The 19,828-nt window shown below is 37.4% G+C and overlaps 1 protein-coding gene across 8 annotated transcripts in view; it reads left to right on the forward strand.

Moving 5' to 3' along the window:
- Positions 1–19,828, forward strand: part of brd4 (bromodomain containing 4) — a 174,045-nt gene that overhangs the window by 113,203 nt on the left and 41,014 nt on the right. For 7 of the 8 annotated variants that reach the window (XM_059992012.1, XM_059992013.1, XM_059992008.1 and 4 more), the window contains 2 exons: positions 515–634; positions 15,477–15,599. In XM_059992012.1, coding sequence (XP_059847995.1) covers positions 515–634; positions 15,477–15,599 — 243 coding nt within the window. The remainder of the gene's footprint in view (positions 1–514; positions 635–15,476; positions 15,600–19,828) is intronic. The other variant, XM_059992014.1, reaches the window with a different exon arrangement.

Consider the following 19,828-nt stretch of genomic DNA (forward strand, 5'->3'; position numbering starts at 1 on the left):
CTTCAAACAGTTGCTTATGGTATGAGTGAAAGTAGCTAAAAGTGAAATTTAACTTGGTCAAAATGTTTTTTTATTATTCTCACGATTCTTGAATAATAAGTTTTGAAGTTGACCTCTTTGTAAGCAGTGACCATGGATCATTCCCCACATTCCCCTTCTCTCTATCATTTTTGTGCAGCTCTTTACAACACAGCTGAGATTGGTATATACTTAGCAATGATTTGAAACCTGTATTCTATTTATTTGATATCAGCAATTTTAAAAATATGATGCAATGTTTCATTAAGACAAAATTATCATGACCTCACTACGTGCTTCCAAGCATTTGCTAAAGTGTCTCTAGATCATTGGCCTTTTAAGTTGCAAACAATGAATAGATCCTTTTTTTTCCTTTAGCTGCTTTTCCTTCCTTCAATTTGCATCTGATCCCATGTGCCAAATTAGATTTATTTTATTCACTGTGTAATGGTACCAAAATGTTGGTCCAAATCTTGTTGTGTGATGCTGTTTGCAGTGAAAAAGGTCCCAGGGAAATCGAACGATGAGCTCCAGCTAGACTCGAAGAGTGAGCTGGAAACCAGGTTACATGACGTTAGCGGCCAGCTGAGCTCTGGGAAGAAACCAGGCAGAAAAGGTTGGTGTAGTGCAACCTTGTGAAGTAGATCCTTGGGTAAAATAGGTCGGAGCCAAGGTTAAATTTATTTTTGCATATATGTAATAGCTTTATTTTTGTGGTGCACATACCTCTCAAGCTGCAATGTGATTGGCAGAATTATGGTTCGTGCTTGTGGAAGAGTGCGGCTTTCGGTAGTATTAGTAAATTGATTTGGTTGCATTTGGCTGCTATTTCAACAAGTGTGCGGCTTTATATTGGGTCACAGTGATTTTTAAAATCATACAGTTGAGAGGTATGGTGGTAATTTCATCAGTATTTGACTATTGGATTGAAACAGGGTTTTAATAGTGGGTGTACACTACAGGTAATCATTCACGTTGCAATTATAGGTAGAGGGTAAGACATAATTTTCTGAAATTTGTTGTTACGAATAGCAATATCTACTTTATCCTGTGTTTTGCCTACAATGAGCAGTCAATATTGTTTTATTTTCAGAAAATTACTTTTTGCAGTTGATGTAGCATTATAAACTACTGGTTCCTGAAACCTTTTCTGCTAATGGAAAATTGTTTGTACACAAATATTTAAAATTGGAAAGGAGTAATGCACTGGTAAAAATGAGACCATATCCTTTAAAGCTTCAGATCAGAGCAATGGGGTTAATATTTTCTCCAGGGAATCTTCCAGTGTTGAATACCTGAACCCAAGATGACTTTTCAGATTCAGTATTATAATAGGATATCAAAAACACTGGTTTCTATACACATGGCAGCCATCAATTTAATAAAGCAAACTAGTTTCTTTCCTCCACCTCTTGGCCCAGGAAAGAAATTTTCCTGTACAGTGCATTGTTTATCTTTACCTAAACTATATATATCTGAATTAAGGGAAACGTTAATAGGTGAGGGCTTTGTTCTCTAGAGCATAGGAGAATGAGGGGAGATTTGATAAAATTGAGTTGTATTGATAAGGAAATTGCAAAGCTTTTTCAGCTGAGGTTGGGGTAGACTAGATCTAGAGGTTAAGGGTAAAAGGTAAATGTTTAAGGAGCAGAAGGGGAATTTCTTCATTCATAGGGTGAAATGAGCTGGTAGCAGAGGTTGGTGTGGGTTTGATTTCAACATTTAAAAGAAATTTAGTGGAGGGTTGGAGGGCTACGTTCTGGATGCATGTCAATGGGACTATATAGGATAATAGTTCGGCATGGACTAGATGGTTTGAAAGCCTGTTTCTGCGCAGTTACATTATAGACAATAGGTGCAGGAGTAGACCATTCGGCCCTTCGAGCCTGCACCGCCATTTTGAGATCATGGCTGATCATCTACTATCAATACCCAGTTCCTGCCTTGTCCCCATATCCCTTGATTCCCCTATCCATAAGATACCTATCTAGCTCCTATAATACTGATACATCTGACTTTAAAGATTCAACGGTTCAATTTAATGTCAGAGAAATGTATACAGTATACATCCTGAAATGCTTTTTCTTCACAAACATCCATGAAAACAGGGAAGTACCCCAAAGAATGAACGACAGTTAAACGTGAGAACCCCAAAGTCCCCCCAGCTCCCCCTCCTGCGCGTAAGCAACGATCCCCCTCCCCCACCAGCAAAAAGGAGCACATCGTAACGTCACTGAGCCCAACTGTGTGCTAAGCAATAGCAAAGACATAGACCAAAGTTACCCCCAAGGCCTCGCATTTCATCCGACACTCGACAAACCAAAGGTTCTCTCTCTCCCTGGCAAGGGAGAGGGAGGTGTCTCCCATTTATCTTCTCCTCAGATTTCAGGATTTGAATTTGATCATATTATGATCACTTGGCCCCTAAGCGTTTTCCTTGAGAAGCAATACAACTCTTCCATCAGGCTTTAGGTGCTTTGAAGCATTTGTCACTTCATGCAGTGCCTCCTTGTACTGCAAATTGATACCCATTGCAGGTCTGTGCTTGTTTCTATAGCAGTGGCCTAGATTAATTCTTGAGATGGGCGCAGGTTGCTCTATTAGTAGAGAGTAAGCAGACTTGATCTATACTATGAAGGTGATCCCATTGAAGCACCGATCATGCTATTTAAAGTTGATAGGTTGATATTTCTATAGCCACAATCTCAAAATAAAACTCTTGGTTCTGAATTGAATTAAATTTCTCCACTAAGTTGGTAATTCTTTATTCAAAGTATGAATGTTAAGGATATCAAAGGAAACAAGTGAAATGAGGTTTATACAGCAAAGTGACACCTAAGTGAAAGATCAGCTACTCTTAATTAGGGAGCGGGTGTATGATAGCATAGCGGTTAGCACGATGTTATTACAGCCTGTGGCATCAGTTCAGTCCTGGCATCCTTTAAGGAGTTTGTACATCCTCCCTGTGGAATACATGGGTTTCCTTCATGTGCTCCAGTTTCCTCCCATAGTCCAAAGACGTATTGGTTAGTAAGTTAATTGGGCTTTGCAAATTGTCCCAAGATTAGGCTAGGGTTAAATCAAGGGTTGCTGATGGTACAGCTCAAGAGGTCAGAGGGACCTGTTCTGCATTTTATCTCTCAATAAAATGAGGGGTGGGATAGCTTGATCCTGTATTCTTTGTCAGTGTCTGCAATCTTTGTGATAGATCTGGATTTTGCCTCATCTTTTGATATTGATTAAATTAGCATTTAATTGTGAAGGATCCGACTACAGTGTCCCAAAAGATTGGATTTTTCACTCAATGCAAGTGGCTGGTAACAAGCTGCTGAAAGTCTGACTCTTTTCATTGTTCCCAGTTATCACTACTTTACAGAGACGCTCAACTTTTGAAGGTTGAAGTTTATCTCTTTTAGATAAGAGTGTACAGTTAAAGCAAGATTTGGACATTCTGCATAATTTAAAGGTTATGATGCAGAGTCTTTTTTGATAGAATTTGAGATCTTGCAAACAGTTTCTTGAGAAACAGGCTTGTCCTCAAACCTGCACTTCTACAAAATATTTAGTTTGTCATTTTTGGAATTAAGTTGAGAGTGAGATGTTGACTAATTTAGAATTGAGGTTTTGTAGCACATGCTTCATTTTGCTGCACTTTTAGTATTGATTAACTTGAGATATTTTTACAAGTTTTAAATGCTTGGATCTAGTACAAAGATTTTATTTATAAGCTCTTTCTGTTTCCAAAAATGTTATAAATCTCACTGAATTTTCCCACAACTGCCAATGCTCCTTTTCCACTAACCATGAGCACACTAAAATGAATTGTACTTTGAAAGCTTAGGCTTATTTGGAAGTGTTGTGGACCAGAAATCAAATCCCCACTCCCCAATCATGAGTTATAATTTTAATCATAAGAGCGATGGAGGACAAAAAATGAGGCCATTGGGAGGTAACAGCATCAAAGTACATTCTCTTCGTTCGTGGACAGACAACAAGTAAGTGCTAAAGATGAAACGTAACTCTTTTGCCATTGTTTAGTCAAGAGTGCTAAACAGATAATTTATCTCGGCCTCCTAAATTCTCACCATCATAGAAGCCAGTGTTGAACCTACTTGATCATGTGATATAAAGTTTTTGAAAGCTCTGGCAATCATAAAGGCTGTGGGTTTAGAAATCACTGCAGAATTATGCTTCCAGCCAAGCCGTTCCATTATCATTACAATACTGACATCTGCCTGATTGTTTGGAAAGATGATCAAGTAAAATTTTTAAATCTTGCATATATAGTACTTTTCAAAAGTCCTGGTCACGTGTATAAAAAAAATGTTCTGTAAAGTGAAGATGCTTTCAAAAATAAAGTTTCTAAATATCAAACTACTTACTAAAAATCAGTAATAAAAGCTAACTTAAATCAATACTTAGTGTGAAAATTACTTCAGTTTTCTTAAGTACATTGTCTTGCAGCTTTATAAGAAAATCAGTTGGTTGTTCCAAACATCTTGGAGAACTTGCTACAGTTCTTCAGACTTCAGCTGTCTTGTTTGCTTCTGTCTCTCCAGGTAATCCCAGACAGTCTTAATGATGTTGAAATCCGGGCTCTGTGGAGGGTGTATCATCTATTGCAGGATGACTTTTTCCTTTTCACTGAAAATAGTTCTTTATGACTTTGGCAGTGTGTTTGGGGTGATTGTCCTGCTGCAGTCTGATAATAGGGCTGATAATATGCCACCTTGATGGTATTGCGTGTACTTACGCTTGTACTTCTCAGCATTGAGAATTGCATTCATTCTGACCTGTCACAAACTCCATTTGCAGAATTGCAGCCCCAAACCTGCAAGGACCCTCAGATGTTTCACTGCTGGCTGCAGACACTTATCCACATAGCTCTCTCCAGCTCTTCCACGGAAAAACTGCCTCTGATTTGAGCCAAAAATTTCAAATTTTGACTTGTCAGTCCAGAGCACTTGTTGCCTTTGTTCAGCACCCCAGTCTGTATGTTTTTGTGTGTAGGTAAATCTCTTGGTGCTCTTTCCACTTCAAAGGAATGGCTGTTTGACAGGAACTCTTCCATCAAGACCACTTCTGACAAGACTCTTCTGGACTATAGAGAGGTGTACTTTGATTCCAGTGGTTTCTGTGAGTTCAGAACTGATGGATGGGCTGAGCTACTTCTGACTTAGAAGGGACGTCAATTTGATGCATCATTCATGTGCTGCACTCAGTTTCTGTGGCTGATCACTATGCTTCTAATCCTCAACTTGCCTGTTTTTTAAGTGCTTCTTCAGAAAACCTTGTACAACACATCTTGACACTCCTGTTGCAAAATTTTTGCCTGGGAGAGAACCTTGCTGATGCACATTGACCACCTTGCGTTTTGTTTCTGTGCTCACTCTTGCCTTGGTGTAAGAGGTGATGATTTGAAGGTTAAACAGTCACACCTGGCACACCCTCATCTTTTAGTTTGGTTGGCCTTTGCCCAGTTGGATTCCTTCTACACCGGTTTCTGTTTCAGTTAATTAGTTTGGTTCATTCAGCTCATTATGTCATTGAGCTTTTGCACCTGTATGTTATGTTATCTTTTGTTTAATCATGTACTGGGCTATATACCTAAAAGGTAATCAAGCTTTTATTTTAAAAGTGGTGTATTCCTTAATATGTTACTTTAACGAAATACAGAAGTAACTCAGCATTTTTTTGGAAATCTAATATTTGCTGTTTTCTACATACTCACGAATGCACAAGACAAAAAGTAAACTTTCAAAACTAAATCTGTATTTAAAAAGGGTGCCTAAGACTTGCACAGTACTGTAACTGCCCATTCAATCTACACTCAATCAAGAAGTTGAAGATGTCGCCAACAGTGCTGGCGAGCAACTCTTGCTTACCAGTAGCATATTCATTGAATTCAAGCTGAATTCCTGAATTAAGAGTAACTGCTCATTGCACTAAGGCAGCAAGAGCTAATCACCTTGCAGTAAGAAGGATTATTGTGGCTTCTGGAGGTCAGTTGTTGTAACCCCAGGATATTACTCTAGCAGTTTCTCAAGCTATTACTGAAGGTCCAGGTGATTCTCCAGAAGGTCAGAAATAGAAATGGTTGCTGAAGATGACACAATCTTCACTGCAGTTTGCAATTCGGTGAATGAAGCAGTCCAAGCCTGAATGCCAGAAATATTGGGATAAGGTTCAGACGTGGACTGGTGGTTGCAAATGATATTTGTACCAGGAAAAAGAAAGCTCCGGACAATAACCATTGACTGAATAGCTATTGGTGGTGTGCAATAATTATTGCTGTGGTGGTCTCCCCTCCAGCACCTTGATCAGAAGCTTAACACAGTCAGTCACATCAGCGTTGTGGAAATGAGAGCAACTGCAATGCTGAGCATCTTCTAGTGAGTGACTCGCTTTCTGACACTCTAAGGTAGAAGTAATTGTCAACACTTTTACTCGATTAGGTGTTAGAGTCTACTATCTATAAATTGCATTACAATTTCTCATCAAGACCACTAGTACAACTCTTCCCAAACCTACAGCTTTTGCCACCAAGAAAGTGAGGACTTTTGGCACATGGGAACAATATCACCTCCGGTTTGCCCTTGGTGCACACCATCCTGATTTGGAAATGCATTGCTATTAGTTCATTATTTCCGTCCCAACAGTGGAATTTCTTCACCAAAAAAATACAAGCAGTTCAAAATAGCAGTACACTGCCAATTTTGAAGGGCGTTTTGGAACAGACTGATTTCAGGCATTGCCAACAATAAATCCAAATAAAATTATGTCCTCTGGGCACAGTTCCATGTATATGCTGAACTAATTTACCTCAGTCTGAAAGATAAGGTTACTCTAATTGGCTTTCTGCCCCAAGGCCCAGGTTTTAACTTCTATTGTGGGAGGGTGGGTGTGAGAAGAATCAGAAACTTCTTGTACTCCCTAGTTAATTCTACTGAAGTGTGAGACTGGATAATGAGGTTTTGTATCCAATATCAGTGATTTAAGGAACAACCTTGGTGTACAAAATTCTGGTCTTCCTTGATCTTTGATTATCTTTGTCGAGATCAGGGTGGCCAACCTTTTACATTCCATGCGTCAGTTTTTTCAAGCACGAGTTCAGATGCGCCGTATAACTCTTGTACCTTCATACAAAAAACAAGATAAACATTACTTAATGAGACTTAACAAATATATTTTGTCTTCTTTTAATTTCTTCCATTTTCTTAATCACATATTCTTTCCATAATTCAGACCCAAGCATTAGCTTGTTTTCCTTCTATTTCAGTCTGATGTTGTGTTTTATAGTGTCTATTAAGATCATCTTTTCTATTATGTGAGAAGGTGTTTTCACAAACAATGCACAGCGGTTTTCCTGATGGATCCGCTATAAATAAGAACTCATTTCCCCACTGTTCATTGAACTGCAAATGTTCACAAAGGATGAACAAAGCACAACTCCGTAGTGCATCAATGTCAATTGTAAACTGACTGGCAAAAACCTGCGATGCACTGCTGGTGTAGACGCCTGGTGCCTCAGGATCAAACAAATATCAAATGTGTATTGAACAGTTACAGAACAACTGCAGAACAAAAGTCCTTCTTTCCTAGTTTGGCTCATTGAATGTTTTTAATTGAAAACGGATTAATATGAAAGAAGATAAAATTCGCCAAAAGACGTGCACGCTAAAAATAATTGCTAAGTTTTAGATTTATTCTCAGTAAAAAACCATTTCTAGCTCTAGATTTTTTTTCTGCAAATTGTTTTTTGGTTAATACTTTTTGCATTAGTAGGCTTATATTTTTATTATTATCACTGGGGTGCAAAGTGCCTCTTCTAATCATCCAATGTGCCACTTTTGGCCATCCCTGGTCTAGATTATGATCCTGGAAATAAAATGGTTAACACGTGAGGAACATTTGACCCTCGGCCTATATTTGCTGGAGTTTAGAAGAATTGGGGGGGGGGGGTGTTATCTCACTGAAACCTGTTGAAAGGAACTGGATAGAGGAGACATGGAGTGGGTGTTAGCTATGGTGGGGAGGTCTTGTACCAGAGAGCACAGCCACAGAATGCAGAGCATCCTTTAAGAACACTGAGGAATTTCTTTAGCCAGAGGGTGGTGAATTTGTAGAATTAATTGCTGCTGGTGGTAGTGCAGGCCCAGGTCACTGGGTTTATTTAAAGCAGAGGTTAATAGATTTTTGATTAGGGTGTCAAAGGTTACGGCAGAAGTGTGCCTATGCCTTATGATCTTATTATCCTGTTTTAAGTTATTTTTTGTTGTACTAGTAGCTTTTCAGGATGCTGTATTTATTACACTGCAGTGAATCTGTCTGACTATTGTTTGTCAAGTGAAAAGACACTGTTGTGATGGAAGTTCCTAATGACTACTGCTTAAAAATACTTAATATAAATTATTACTGGTGTTGGGTCATTAAAAAATGAACAATTAAATAACTGGAAACGAAATAGGGAATTTTTAAGGTAATTTCTCATTGAAGATAAACATTGCAAGGAATAAATTATTAGCAAAGGTTTTGAGAAGTTATGTCTGCATATTTTGGAAATGGCAGTAAATAGTGACCAAAGTATATTGGGATTATGCCTACATAAAAAAAAGGACAAATATGCTCTTTGAGCTAATACACTTGAGCATCATGATTAATATTAACATCCCTAACCACTGGGTAAGGTTAAATCTTGTAATTTAAACATAATCTTGAAAATTCTTCTCTTTTTCTTTTATATGGATCGAACTAGCCCAAGGATCTGCACATCCACTGTTCATATAAGAGAATTCTTGCTAACACTGCCATTTTATTCAATTGGTCTCCTATCCCCTGCAATTAGAGATTTTTGCCATTATAATCAATAGTCTTTTCTTTTTACAGTACTTTCTATCTTGATCACACAGAAACCTTACCTTAGGAATAGTGTTCCTTTCACCTCTCAATGTTAAATGTCTCTCATGGTGTAGCTAGCACACCATGCATTTTAAAACAGGACTGTAACTGTATTTAATCATTAACCTGACTGTCTCCTTTAAGCCACTACTGCAAATCCACTTTAAAAACAGCAGGAGACAATTAATTACAGATTTCATGCTATTGACTTTCATTGTTTTAAGATCGATATGCATCAGTGACTGAGAGGCATATGGTGTCTGATAAAGGTAAACAGATAACGAGCAGGAAGGTAATTGTAGAGTTCTAAAAAGAAACTCAGTTTTTGACAGCTCGCCTTGAGTTTTACCATGAGTACTTGCTCATTTGAATGTGTTACTTAAAATGGGCAAAAGTTTGCTCATTTATGTTACTTTGCGATCTCTTCAAAGAACGTTAATTATCAAAGAATGTATACCATATGCAATCACGAGATTCATCTTGCAGGCATCCACAAAGCAAAGAAATACAATAGAATCCACAAAAATAAAACACACCAGCAAAGACAGTCAAACATCCAATGTGCAAAAATAGTGCAGACAATTAAAAAAACAGAACATGAAACGCAAACCCCCAAAAGTTGGTCCACAGCCGTGGAGCCAGTTTAGTGCTGCAACTGGTGTTGGAAGCTAATGGCTGCAGAGTCAGATTACTACTACCTAGGTTGGTAAAGCCTCATGAAGTACTGAGCTGAACACTGGTTCGTCCTTTGCCTTCTGTTTTCACGCCTTTATCTTTTTAATCTGGCTCGACACTTAAATCAGCTAAACCCCAATTTGCTTTTTACTTTTGGGCCCAGGCACTGCTTCTGTCCAACCCCAGGTCTGCTCCAGCAGTGGCTGACCTGGCCATATCTGCATTCTTGAGAGTCCAGTTGGTCAAATCCTTCAGTATGCTGCAAAAATGCCAGGTCTTATAGGTGGTTCAAAATCACAACTCCCAAAGGACAATTATAAGTTGTGGATTGCAATGATCATGGTTCAAAAAAAGTATATTTATTGGAATGGTTAATAGTTTTATTAGCCCTCAGCAGAATGTTGCTGTGTCTCGCCAGCACCATCTTGGATCTTTTAGGGAGTTAACTTTGAGTGTCCTGGAATATTTGTCCCTTTGGGCAAAGTACAGGTATAGTTCCTTACACCGTCAAAAAAGCAGTGAAACCTGAAATATAGGAGGTTTCCACATCCTTGGTGCAGTCTTTGGGTGTATAACTGTGATATGCAAATTAATTTGTATGGTTTGGGATTATACTATAGGAAAGCATTCAACCTAGTGATCTGCAAATGGTCATTAACATTTACTCCCTTACGTAGAAATTCTGCATCCCTTTAAAGGAGAAATGAACTTCCAGAACTGAAGGGCAAAACCGTTAGTCCCGTGAGCTGCCTGCACTACTACATCAGATTATTTTATTAATGAGCATTGTCATGTCTGTAACCTGTGATTTGTTACATTTTAATGGTGCTTTATGCTTTTTGTACCCTGTTAATGTAGATTGAAAACAATGTCTAACCAGTTTCATCTAAAATTTTTAACCTGATTATGCAATTAGTGGAGAATATGTTTTTTTGTGTTCCACTGTTGGGTTACTTAAGCTGAAGTAGATGTAGTGGTATCATGATTGGGATTCTGAATACTGAAATATCAAGTATTGAAGTCTGGTTTTGGTAATTTATCACTGTCTGTGAGAAAAGCTTTTGGATTTCAAATGCTAAGTTTTTTTTACGATGCCCACCAGTTAATCTAGTCTTCCCAATTACCGTTTTTAATTGTTGATTTCAGTCCCAGATAACAAAATAAACTCTTAAATTGTTTAGTGATTCATGTAACCCAGGGAAATGCTTAAAAATCAATTGGCTTCTTGACAGAATGTGATTTATTTTACTGGTTAACAAGTAATTTAAGAAAACTACCACAAATGATAATAAACCGTAATCTGATAAATGATAATGAAGCCAACTTAAAATGGTGAATATTCTTTTTAGTCAGATGTACTTGGCACCTGCACGCTCCCTAGTGCAGCTGTTTGAGCTCTTTATTCAGTTCTCTTTCACGCAGGCTTTTTTTATCTTTGTCTCATTGAAATGAATCAGAAACACTAGGCCGACCTTTGACATTCCATGCGTCAATTTTTTCAAGCACGAGTTCAAATGCGCCATACAACTCGTACCCCCATTCAATTCTTGTAAGAATATTTAGCATTTTTACATGATATATTTCATATAAAAGCAAGATAAACATTTACTTTAATGAGACTTCTAACAAATATATTTTGTCGTCTTTTGTTTTCTTCCTTTTTCCTAATCACATACTCTTTCCGTAACTCAGACCTGAGCACTAGCTTCAGTTTTCTTTCTCAGTCTGATGTTGTGTTTTATAGTCTATTAAGATCATGTCCTCTATTATGTGAGAAAGTATTTTCACAAACAAAGCACAACAGTTTTCCTGATAGACCCGCTATAAATAAGAACTCATTTTCCCACCATTCATTGAATTACTATCACTTTCTGCTTTCCTTTTGCTCATTTTCTTTTTGCACTGTGATGGGCAACTGAATGTAAAAACAATGCTTAGTTTTCAAAAAAGCACAAAACTGCAAATGTTCATAAAGGACGAACAAAGCACAACTCTGTAGCGTACGAGTGTCAATTGTAAACTGACGGGCAAAAACCTGCTGGTGCAGACTCCTGGCACCTCAGGATCCAAACAAGTATCAAACATGTATTGAACAGTTATGGAACAACTGCAGAACAAAAGTCCTTCTTTCCTAGTTTGACTCACTGAACATTTTTTTAAAATTGAAAACAGATTAATATGAAAGAAGAATAAAATGGCTAAAAATAAATGCCAAGTTTTAGATTTATTCTCAGTAAAACCCATTTCTAGCTCTAAGCTATTTGAATTCCTGGTACAGATTTTTTTTCCTACAAATCGATTTTTGGTTAATAATTTTTGCATGAGTAGGCTTACTTTATTATTATCACTGGGGTGCAGTGCACCACTTCTAATCATCATGTGCCACTTCTGGCGCATGCGCCTTAGGTTGGCCGTCCCTGCACTAAGCTCTTGTAATGGCGCTGTTCTGTAATCACTGTGGACCTCCTTTGCTACCTCTCATTTGTTGAAATACTTGACTGGCAATTGTTGAGCAAACATGAATGATCAGAAACAAAATATTTTGAAGGCTGAATCCTTCAGCTTTTGTCCCTGCCATTAATATGTCAATTGCCTATTGAGCCCAATTTCAGTATTCTTTAGCCTGACCATACCTGCTCCATTTCCTAATTCCTCTGACAGCAACACTTTTTCAGCTGAAATGTTGGGTCATGCTTTTGTTATCTCTGGACTTGACTTCCCTATGACATCAGGCTGGAATTTCATTATTCACTGGAAATAAACTTGTGGTCATCTGAGATTCTGCTACTTCCCATCTTATTTTGTAACACATTCTTGTTGCTCTACATCAACAGGTTTCTAGATTGATATGTCAAAATTAACTTTCTCAACTTTTCAAATATTTAATAGCTTGTATATTAAAGAAATTGAAGGATATATGGGGTCAGGAAAGGAGGTTGTGTGTGAGGTAGATGCTTAGCTGCCACGGTCTGGTTAAATGTTGGGTTTGATCTGTAATTTTACTGCAGAAATAAACCTTTCAAATTAACTTCAGTAATGTGGTTTTTGCACTGCTGTAAATAAAAGAGTAATATAGCAACTTTGAGACAATGGTATGAAATCGTTAAAAGGGACTGGGAGCAAAACCTGTAAGTATCAATTATTGTGAACCAAGTGTAAAGTTAGGAACTTTAATTGTTAGAACTAGGAAAAGCAAAATGGGAAGATAATACATATAAATTGAAGTAGAAGCTTTACCATATGAATGAAGGTCTTCAGGTAGATTCAGCATAACTAGCTCTTAGACTTGGGAACTGAAAAAAAAAACAATACTTGTCAAGCTGATTGGATATTACTTGGACCCCAGATCTTGCTGGTTCGAAGGATTAAAAAAGATTTTAAAAACACTGCCTGTTCCCAATTTAAAATTTTCAGGGTTTGGATTTATCAATCCATAAAGAAGAATTCAAAATCAAGTAAGAATATTAGAACACCACTACACCAAGAATTTGAATTGTTATCTAAATTGATCACTTTAATGCTAATATTCTATGTAAAGTCTTCTCAAATTGGCATAGCACGAGAATGGTTCTGCTGTTCTTTTTTAATCGTCCTGAAAGAGGGCTGGGAAGTTACAAGAAAAATAACTGAGCCCAATTCTGTTTCCTGTGTTTGTAGTTTTTGCATGTGATTTAGATGTGCAGGTGATACTGTATTATTTAACTGTTATTTTTATCATTATTCTCTGTCCCCTGAAGCTAGTGAAAAATGGGATTGACTCATTATATAGGTTCATCACACGAGTTTAATTACATCATTTACCCAGAATATATTTAGTTTACATGTGTCATGAAAGGAGAATGGTTTGTTTCATACTCTGCAGCAAAAAGCAGTGTTCCAAAATGAGTGTATTCGCTCAAATGTGCTCTAAGATTAAATGTATAGTAAATTGGGTTGACATACAGTACTGTGCAAAAGTCTTGTGCGCAGATATAGTTTGAGTGCTCTAGAATTTTGCACAGTACTGTATATCAGTTAAAATAGGAAGATGATTAGGCAACAGAAGTAAGAGTACTTAATTTTGTGTTAGTTCAGTAGTATTGTGTTGGAAAGACATAATATACAATACTGCACAAAAGTCTTAGGTACTATATACAGTGGCATGCAAAAGTTTGGGCATCCCTGGTCATAATTTCTCTTACTGCAAATAGCTAAGTGAGTGAAAAACTACCTGATTTCCAAAAGGCATAAAATTCAAGATGACACATTTCTTTAATATTTTAAGCAAGATTACTTTTTATTTCCATCTTTTACAGTTTCAAAATAAAAAAGGAATAAGGCCCAAACTCTTGGGCCATCTTGCATGCACTGCTATTTCGAGGTCTATGCACAGATTTTCAATGATATTTAGGTTGGGGGACTGTGAGGGCCATGGCAAAATATTCAGCTTGCGCCTCTTGAGGTAGTCCATTGTGGATTTTGAGGTGTGTTTAGGATCATTATCCTGTTGTAGAAGCCATCCTCTTTTTAACTTTTTTACAGATGGTATTTAATTGAATTAATTCTTCCCTCTACCAGTGAAACGTTCCCCGTGCCACTGGCTATAACATAAGCCCAAAGCATGATCGATCCACCTGTGCTTAACAGTTCAAGAGGTGTTCTTTTCATGAAATTCTGCACCCTTTCTTCTCCAAACATACCCTTGCTTATTGCGGCCAGAAAGTTCTATTTTAACTTCATCAGTCCACAGGACTTGTTTCCAAAATGCATCAGGCTTGTTTAGATGTTCCTTTGCAAACTTCTGATGATGAATTTTGTGGTGAGGACACAGGGAAGGTTTTCTTCTGATGACTCTTCCATAAAGGTCATATTTGTGCAGGTGTCGCTGTAGAACAGTGCACCACTACTCCAGAGTCTGCTAAATCTTCCTGAAGGTCTTTTGCAGTAAAATGGGTGTTTTGATTTGCCTTTCTAGCAACCCTACGAGCAGTTCTCTCGGAAAGTTTGCTTGGTCTTCCAGACCTCAACTTGACCTCCACTGTTCCTGTTAACTGCCATTTCTTAATTACATTATGAACTGAGGAAACGGCTACCTGAAAATGCTTTGCTATCTTTTTATTACCTTCTCCTGCTTTGTGGGCATCATTTATTTTAATTTTCAGAGTGCTCGGCAGCTGCTTTGAGGAGCCCATGGCTGCTGATTGTTGGGACAAGGTTTCAGAAGTCAGGATATTTATAAAGCTTTGAAATTTGTATCACCTGGCCTTTCCTAATGATGACTGTGAACAAGCCATAGCCCTAACAAGCTGATTAAGGTCTGGGACCTTCGTAAAAGTTATTTGAGAGCTCAAATCTCTTGGGGTGCCCAAACTGTTGCATGGTGCTCCTTTCCTTTTTTCCACTCTAAAATTGTAGAGGACAAAAATAATACACTAATCTTGCTTAAAATGTTGAAAAGAATGTGTCATCTTTAACTTTATGACTTTTGGAGATCAGTTCATCTTCTACTCAACTATTCACAGTAACAGAAATTTTGACCGGGGTGCCCAAACTTTAGCATGCCAGTGTATACCTAAGAATTTTGGACAGCACTGTAGTTAATTCTTAAGCCGTTTCGCTTTAATTTTGTTGTGTCTTCAAATTAATTCACTTACAAAAAGTCTGAAGTATGGATCTTGTTTTTACGTTCTTAAGAAATATAGATTTTACAGTATTTTGACTAGTGCCTGATGTATTTATGCAATGTGAAGTAAGCATGTTAAGAAATAATTAACTTTGATTAATTCATGATTAACAGCAAACAAAAGAACCCAGACATTATAGTTTAGAACTTTAGTGAAGCCATTTAGTTTCAGTATTGACAATTGTGCAGTCTTTTTACTTACACAATAATTCTCTTTGTACAGCTGAGAAGCATGACGTAAGCATGGATGTGGGAGGCCCCTCAAGGATGAGAAGCAGCAGCAGTTCTTCTGAGTCAGACAGTAGCAGTGACTCCAGCTCCTCTGAGAGCAACGACTCTGAAACAGGTTAGCGTCAATTCTTTCAGTAATTGAGCCTGTTGCTAGCCTGGCGCTGGCAAAGTCTGTTTCCCCCGCCCCACGTACTCTGTTTACCACCCATCGTAGTTTTCACAAACGACAACCAGTGACTTCTAAATATTACTGCAATACATACAGTTTGCCAGATTAATGGAGTTGGAGCCTTTTGCCAGTAGTTCCTTGTGTTTAAAAGAACAACATGTCTGGAAGAGATTCTAGCGCTAGTCTGTTTAAGCTGCATAGACAAAGTGCAATAGTACTGACAGTGACCATTGAAAGCCATAAAAAGAGCTTGAGTTGCACTTAAATTAGAAAGCAGCTTCAACAGAGAAAATTGTTTTGCTCTTGGAAAAACAGGATTGTTTTTTTTCTACCTCGTCTTTTGAAAGATCAACGTTTGACTACCAGCAAATGAAATTCCCTTCACCTGTCTAAAAAAAATTATGAAGGATTTCTGGTCAGGACATGCATGTGGAATGCTGTTTACAAAACATGGTTTTCACCTGTGTGCAGTTCGTGTAGCATTTCAGATGGTTGGTGCTAACACTGTTCTGTGGTGAATGGGGCAGGTTTCAAGATATTCCCCCAACTCCATGTGCACTGTGGACTCTTGCGCAGTAAGGTATATGTGCATTTTCTAAATTTGATTATATAAACAATAAAAGGACAGCAAAAGGAGGAGAAACAAACCTGGTGGGCTGCAGATTTTTATCCTTCCAACTGTCACAATTGGCAAAATTATCTACATCCTGCGTTCTACTACTACACCTTCATGGCCGTCGACTCAGTGAGATTTCGCATAAAAAGCAAGTAAGCTACTTAATTATGTACCCTTTTTTTAAAAACTATTGTAGAAAATACCCAGTTAGTTAGTTGCAAGGCTGTCCCTTTAATCTTGGAGCCAGCTGTTTCAAACTTTGCTTGTGTATTTTCTCTTCAATCAGTCATAGTTTATAAATGGTCTTGTAATCACTACCTAGGTATTCCCACCTAATTATCCCATTTCAGAAAAAAATCATTCCTACATATATGACCATATCAGACCTTTGTTATTGTCAATACCCAGAACAAAGTCATTGCTCAATATTTGATTCTAAAATTCTATTTAACACAGTGATCTGGTTGTTGTCTTGCATACTCTATTAAAACTGATGTTAACTGTACAGGCTTTCATTCATTCAAGAATTCTCTGATCTGAAAATTGTTTGAGACCTTTCACTCAAGCCTCTTCCCTGTTCTGCATTCTATATTGTTACTTCCACTCACAAAATGGTTCGAAATGCTGGACTAGAAACCTATATTTTTTCGAAATGTTGAAATTTACCGTCAAGATTTCTAGATACTTGCGTTGCAGGCTTGTCGATCATTTCAAATTTTCAACTTTTTCAGTTTAGGCCTTAGGAGTTATTTAGATGACCATACCCCTCCTTTCCTACTCCAAAATCCAAGTGTCCTGAAATCAAAGTATTTGTTCCACTGAAGTGTCATTATGCTGATGAAAAAATAAGCTTCTCATTAACACCATGTGCACCTTCAGTTTACAGTGGGTAAATTTCATTATGTACATTAGTTGGTCATTCAAGATATGATCACAACTGTTCTAAGGGGCTCTTGCTTTGTGTATTTAATATATCCAAGATATTTGTCAACAGTTTTATTTTTGTAATGTGCACTCCATTATCTTGCGTGTTACGGTATGTATGGTCTTTGGATGCTGTGATTTCTTACACAAATGCTATCTTTGAGATGAGTGATTTTTTTTTTAGTTATAAGCTGTACTTTTCTAAAGATTGAATTGTGTAATAGCCACAGAGTGCAGAGTTTGCAACTGAGAGGTCAGCCGGCTGAATATTACATGGTTCCTCCTGTGATTTCTAATACAAGTGTCAATCTTGTATCAGGGGCTGGGTCACAGATGTGTTTGTCTGTTGAGTTTACTCTGCAGAGTTGAGAAATCCAAAACTGTTATTTGGAATTAACTCATTGACTTCGCTAAATACACTTAATAAAATAGCTTTTCTAAGTGCTAGGAAACTTTTTAAACCACAACATAGTTCAGTAAATATGGCATAGTATATTTTGTTAGATGGCCCATGGCCCAGTTGTAGAATTCTAATTTTTGAGATACTGCAATCTTCATTTGAACAACAAAGAAAGGGCAAGTTTCTTCAAAGATGTACAAAGTGTTGTGAATAATCTCCAAACATTGGGAGTATGTATGTGAAGCCTTGAGCTCAGATGAATATAACCAATGTAGATTTTTGATGTGACTCAAATTTCCAAGTTATAAAACAATGGATACGATGTTTCTAGTCAACTACAGGCTCTTTTTTTTTTACCCTAGTGATCGAGTGACTGAAGCTTGTACTTTGTTGTCAGGAGTGTATTGGACATGCGCTCCTGAGTATCCATCACAGATGTTAGTTAATTTGATCACTAGGAACAACACAGCTCGACTTGGTTCTGTTTGCATCCTGTAGTCCATGCAGATGATTACATATTTGCGGCAAGGTGTTGCAGAAATGCTTCCAGGGTTTTGTTCTTTTAAAATTAATTTACTGATACCGTGCCTGACATTAGTCTGGTTGAGATCAAATGATTAATATTCAATCCAGGACTAGTTTAATATTAATGACATTGTATGTAGGCAAGACGTTGGTTTCAGCTGCTGATCATTGGGGCCTGATTTCAGTCATGCATGTACACATCATCATGCACATAAATATGACATTAAAATGCGATCAGATCTGCAAAATTAATGGCAGGCTTTGCCTTGTTAGTCAAACTGGGAAATATTCCACACTTACCACAGTCTTAACTCTCACAGATGTTACAAATATCTCCGTGTTGAGTTGTTCATCTGGATTCCTGAAAAGAATGCTGGAATAGCAGTAGAATATAGAAGTTTAACTTGAAACCAACTCATGCAGTTAGAGTAGTTCCAAGTGTGATTACAGTATATATTCAACTTTTGAATTTTCAACAAGTTCGTGAAAGTGTAAGTTGTGCCAGCATTGTTTTTTCTTCAGATCAGCTTCCACTTTATGGAAATTGTGACAGCCCCACCTGGGAATGAATTTTGCACAGTAACTATTTCTTTGTGCATCTTTCTCCAGCAGTTATTAGTGATTCCATCAGCTTTTGATCTTCCTAAAGTGGAAGAATGTACAATAGGCTGTAAGTCGCAGAGTGATGGAACAACAAATGACTTTATTGATACTTGAGTAATTTGGGACTTTGTCACGCACTGCGTGTATTGTGTCAAATTGTCCCAACCACCACTATCCTTGGTGACTGACATAAAAGGATAAATAGGTTCACATTATGCATATAACAATGCATGATAACAATAACAGTGAAATTTTTGTGAGGGTAGATTAATCTACAGCATTACTGTATGTTACTTTGCATCTTTTTGATTTATTGGCATTCTTGTTTGAAGTATTTCAAGTTGTTTCCTGGTGGAATGGCTAGTGTATTTGCATTAAAACCAATTCCCTGAATATTTTCTGTGATTACTCTCACCGTTGGAAGTTACAATCCACTTGTTTGTTACTGTAGGAATTTTAGTGTGGTAATATTGTCACTGATATAAAATATTTTGAAGATAGGCGCTATTTGATCCATTCAAATTTGTTGGTAACTTTGAAGCCACTGTTTTAACTCAAAAATATTTCAGACTTAACATTTGGAAATTCCTATACTTTTCTCTTTGTTTTTTTTTTAAAAAGTGCATTTCAATTTGTACATGTGTGACATGCATGATTTAAGCACTGGTGCTCTGATGAGAGACTCACTATTAAAAAAGTAGTGTATGAATCAGAAATACAATCTGCAGGTTTTCAATCTTTGTCAATTTCTGCTGGGGCAAAATCAGTGTTAAGATTAGTTTTGTTCTAACTTTGGTGCTTTTGACTGTGGGGCTAAATATTTGTGTTGGGAGGTGGTACTCTGGAGAAAAGTTAATCACATGGCTGCTTTAATTTGTAACTAATGGAAATTGTCTACTTGAAAATTAATGAATGCTAATTTTTGCATAGAAATTGGTGCTGCAGTCTTTTCAGAATCCATATTGAAGTGTTCTGAGGTTGGTGCTGTGCAAGGAACCAGATTGGTGTAGATTTGATAGATTTTGAAAGATTAATTCAGATCTCAGTTGATTTGGGGTCACGAATGATGCCACACTTGTCGCTCTTACAAGCATGATCGGTCACAGG

This window comes from Hypanus sabinus, chromosome 16, assembly GCF_030144855.1.
Source record: "Hypanus sabinus isolate sHypSab1 chromosome 16, sHypSab1.hap1, whole genome shotgun sequence".
NCBI classification, from domain to species: Eukaryota; Metazoa; Chordata; class Chondrichthyes; order Myliobatiformes; family Dasyatidae; genus Hypanus; species Hypanus sabinus.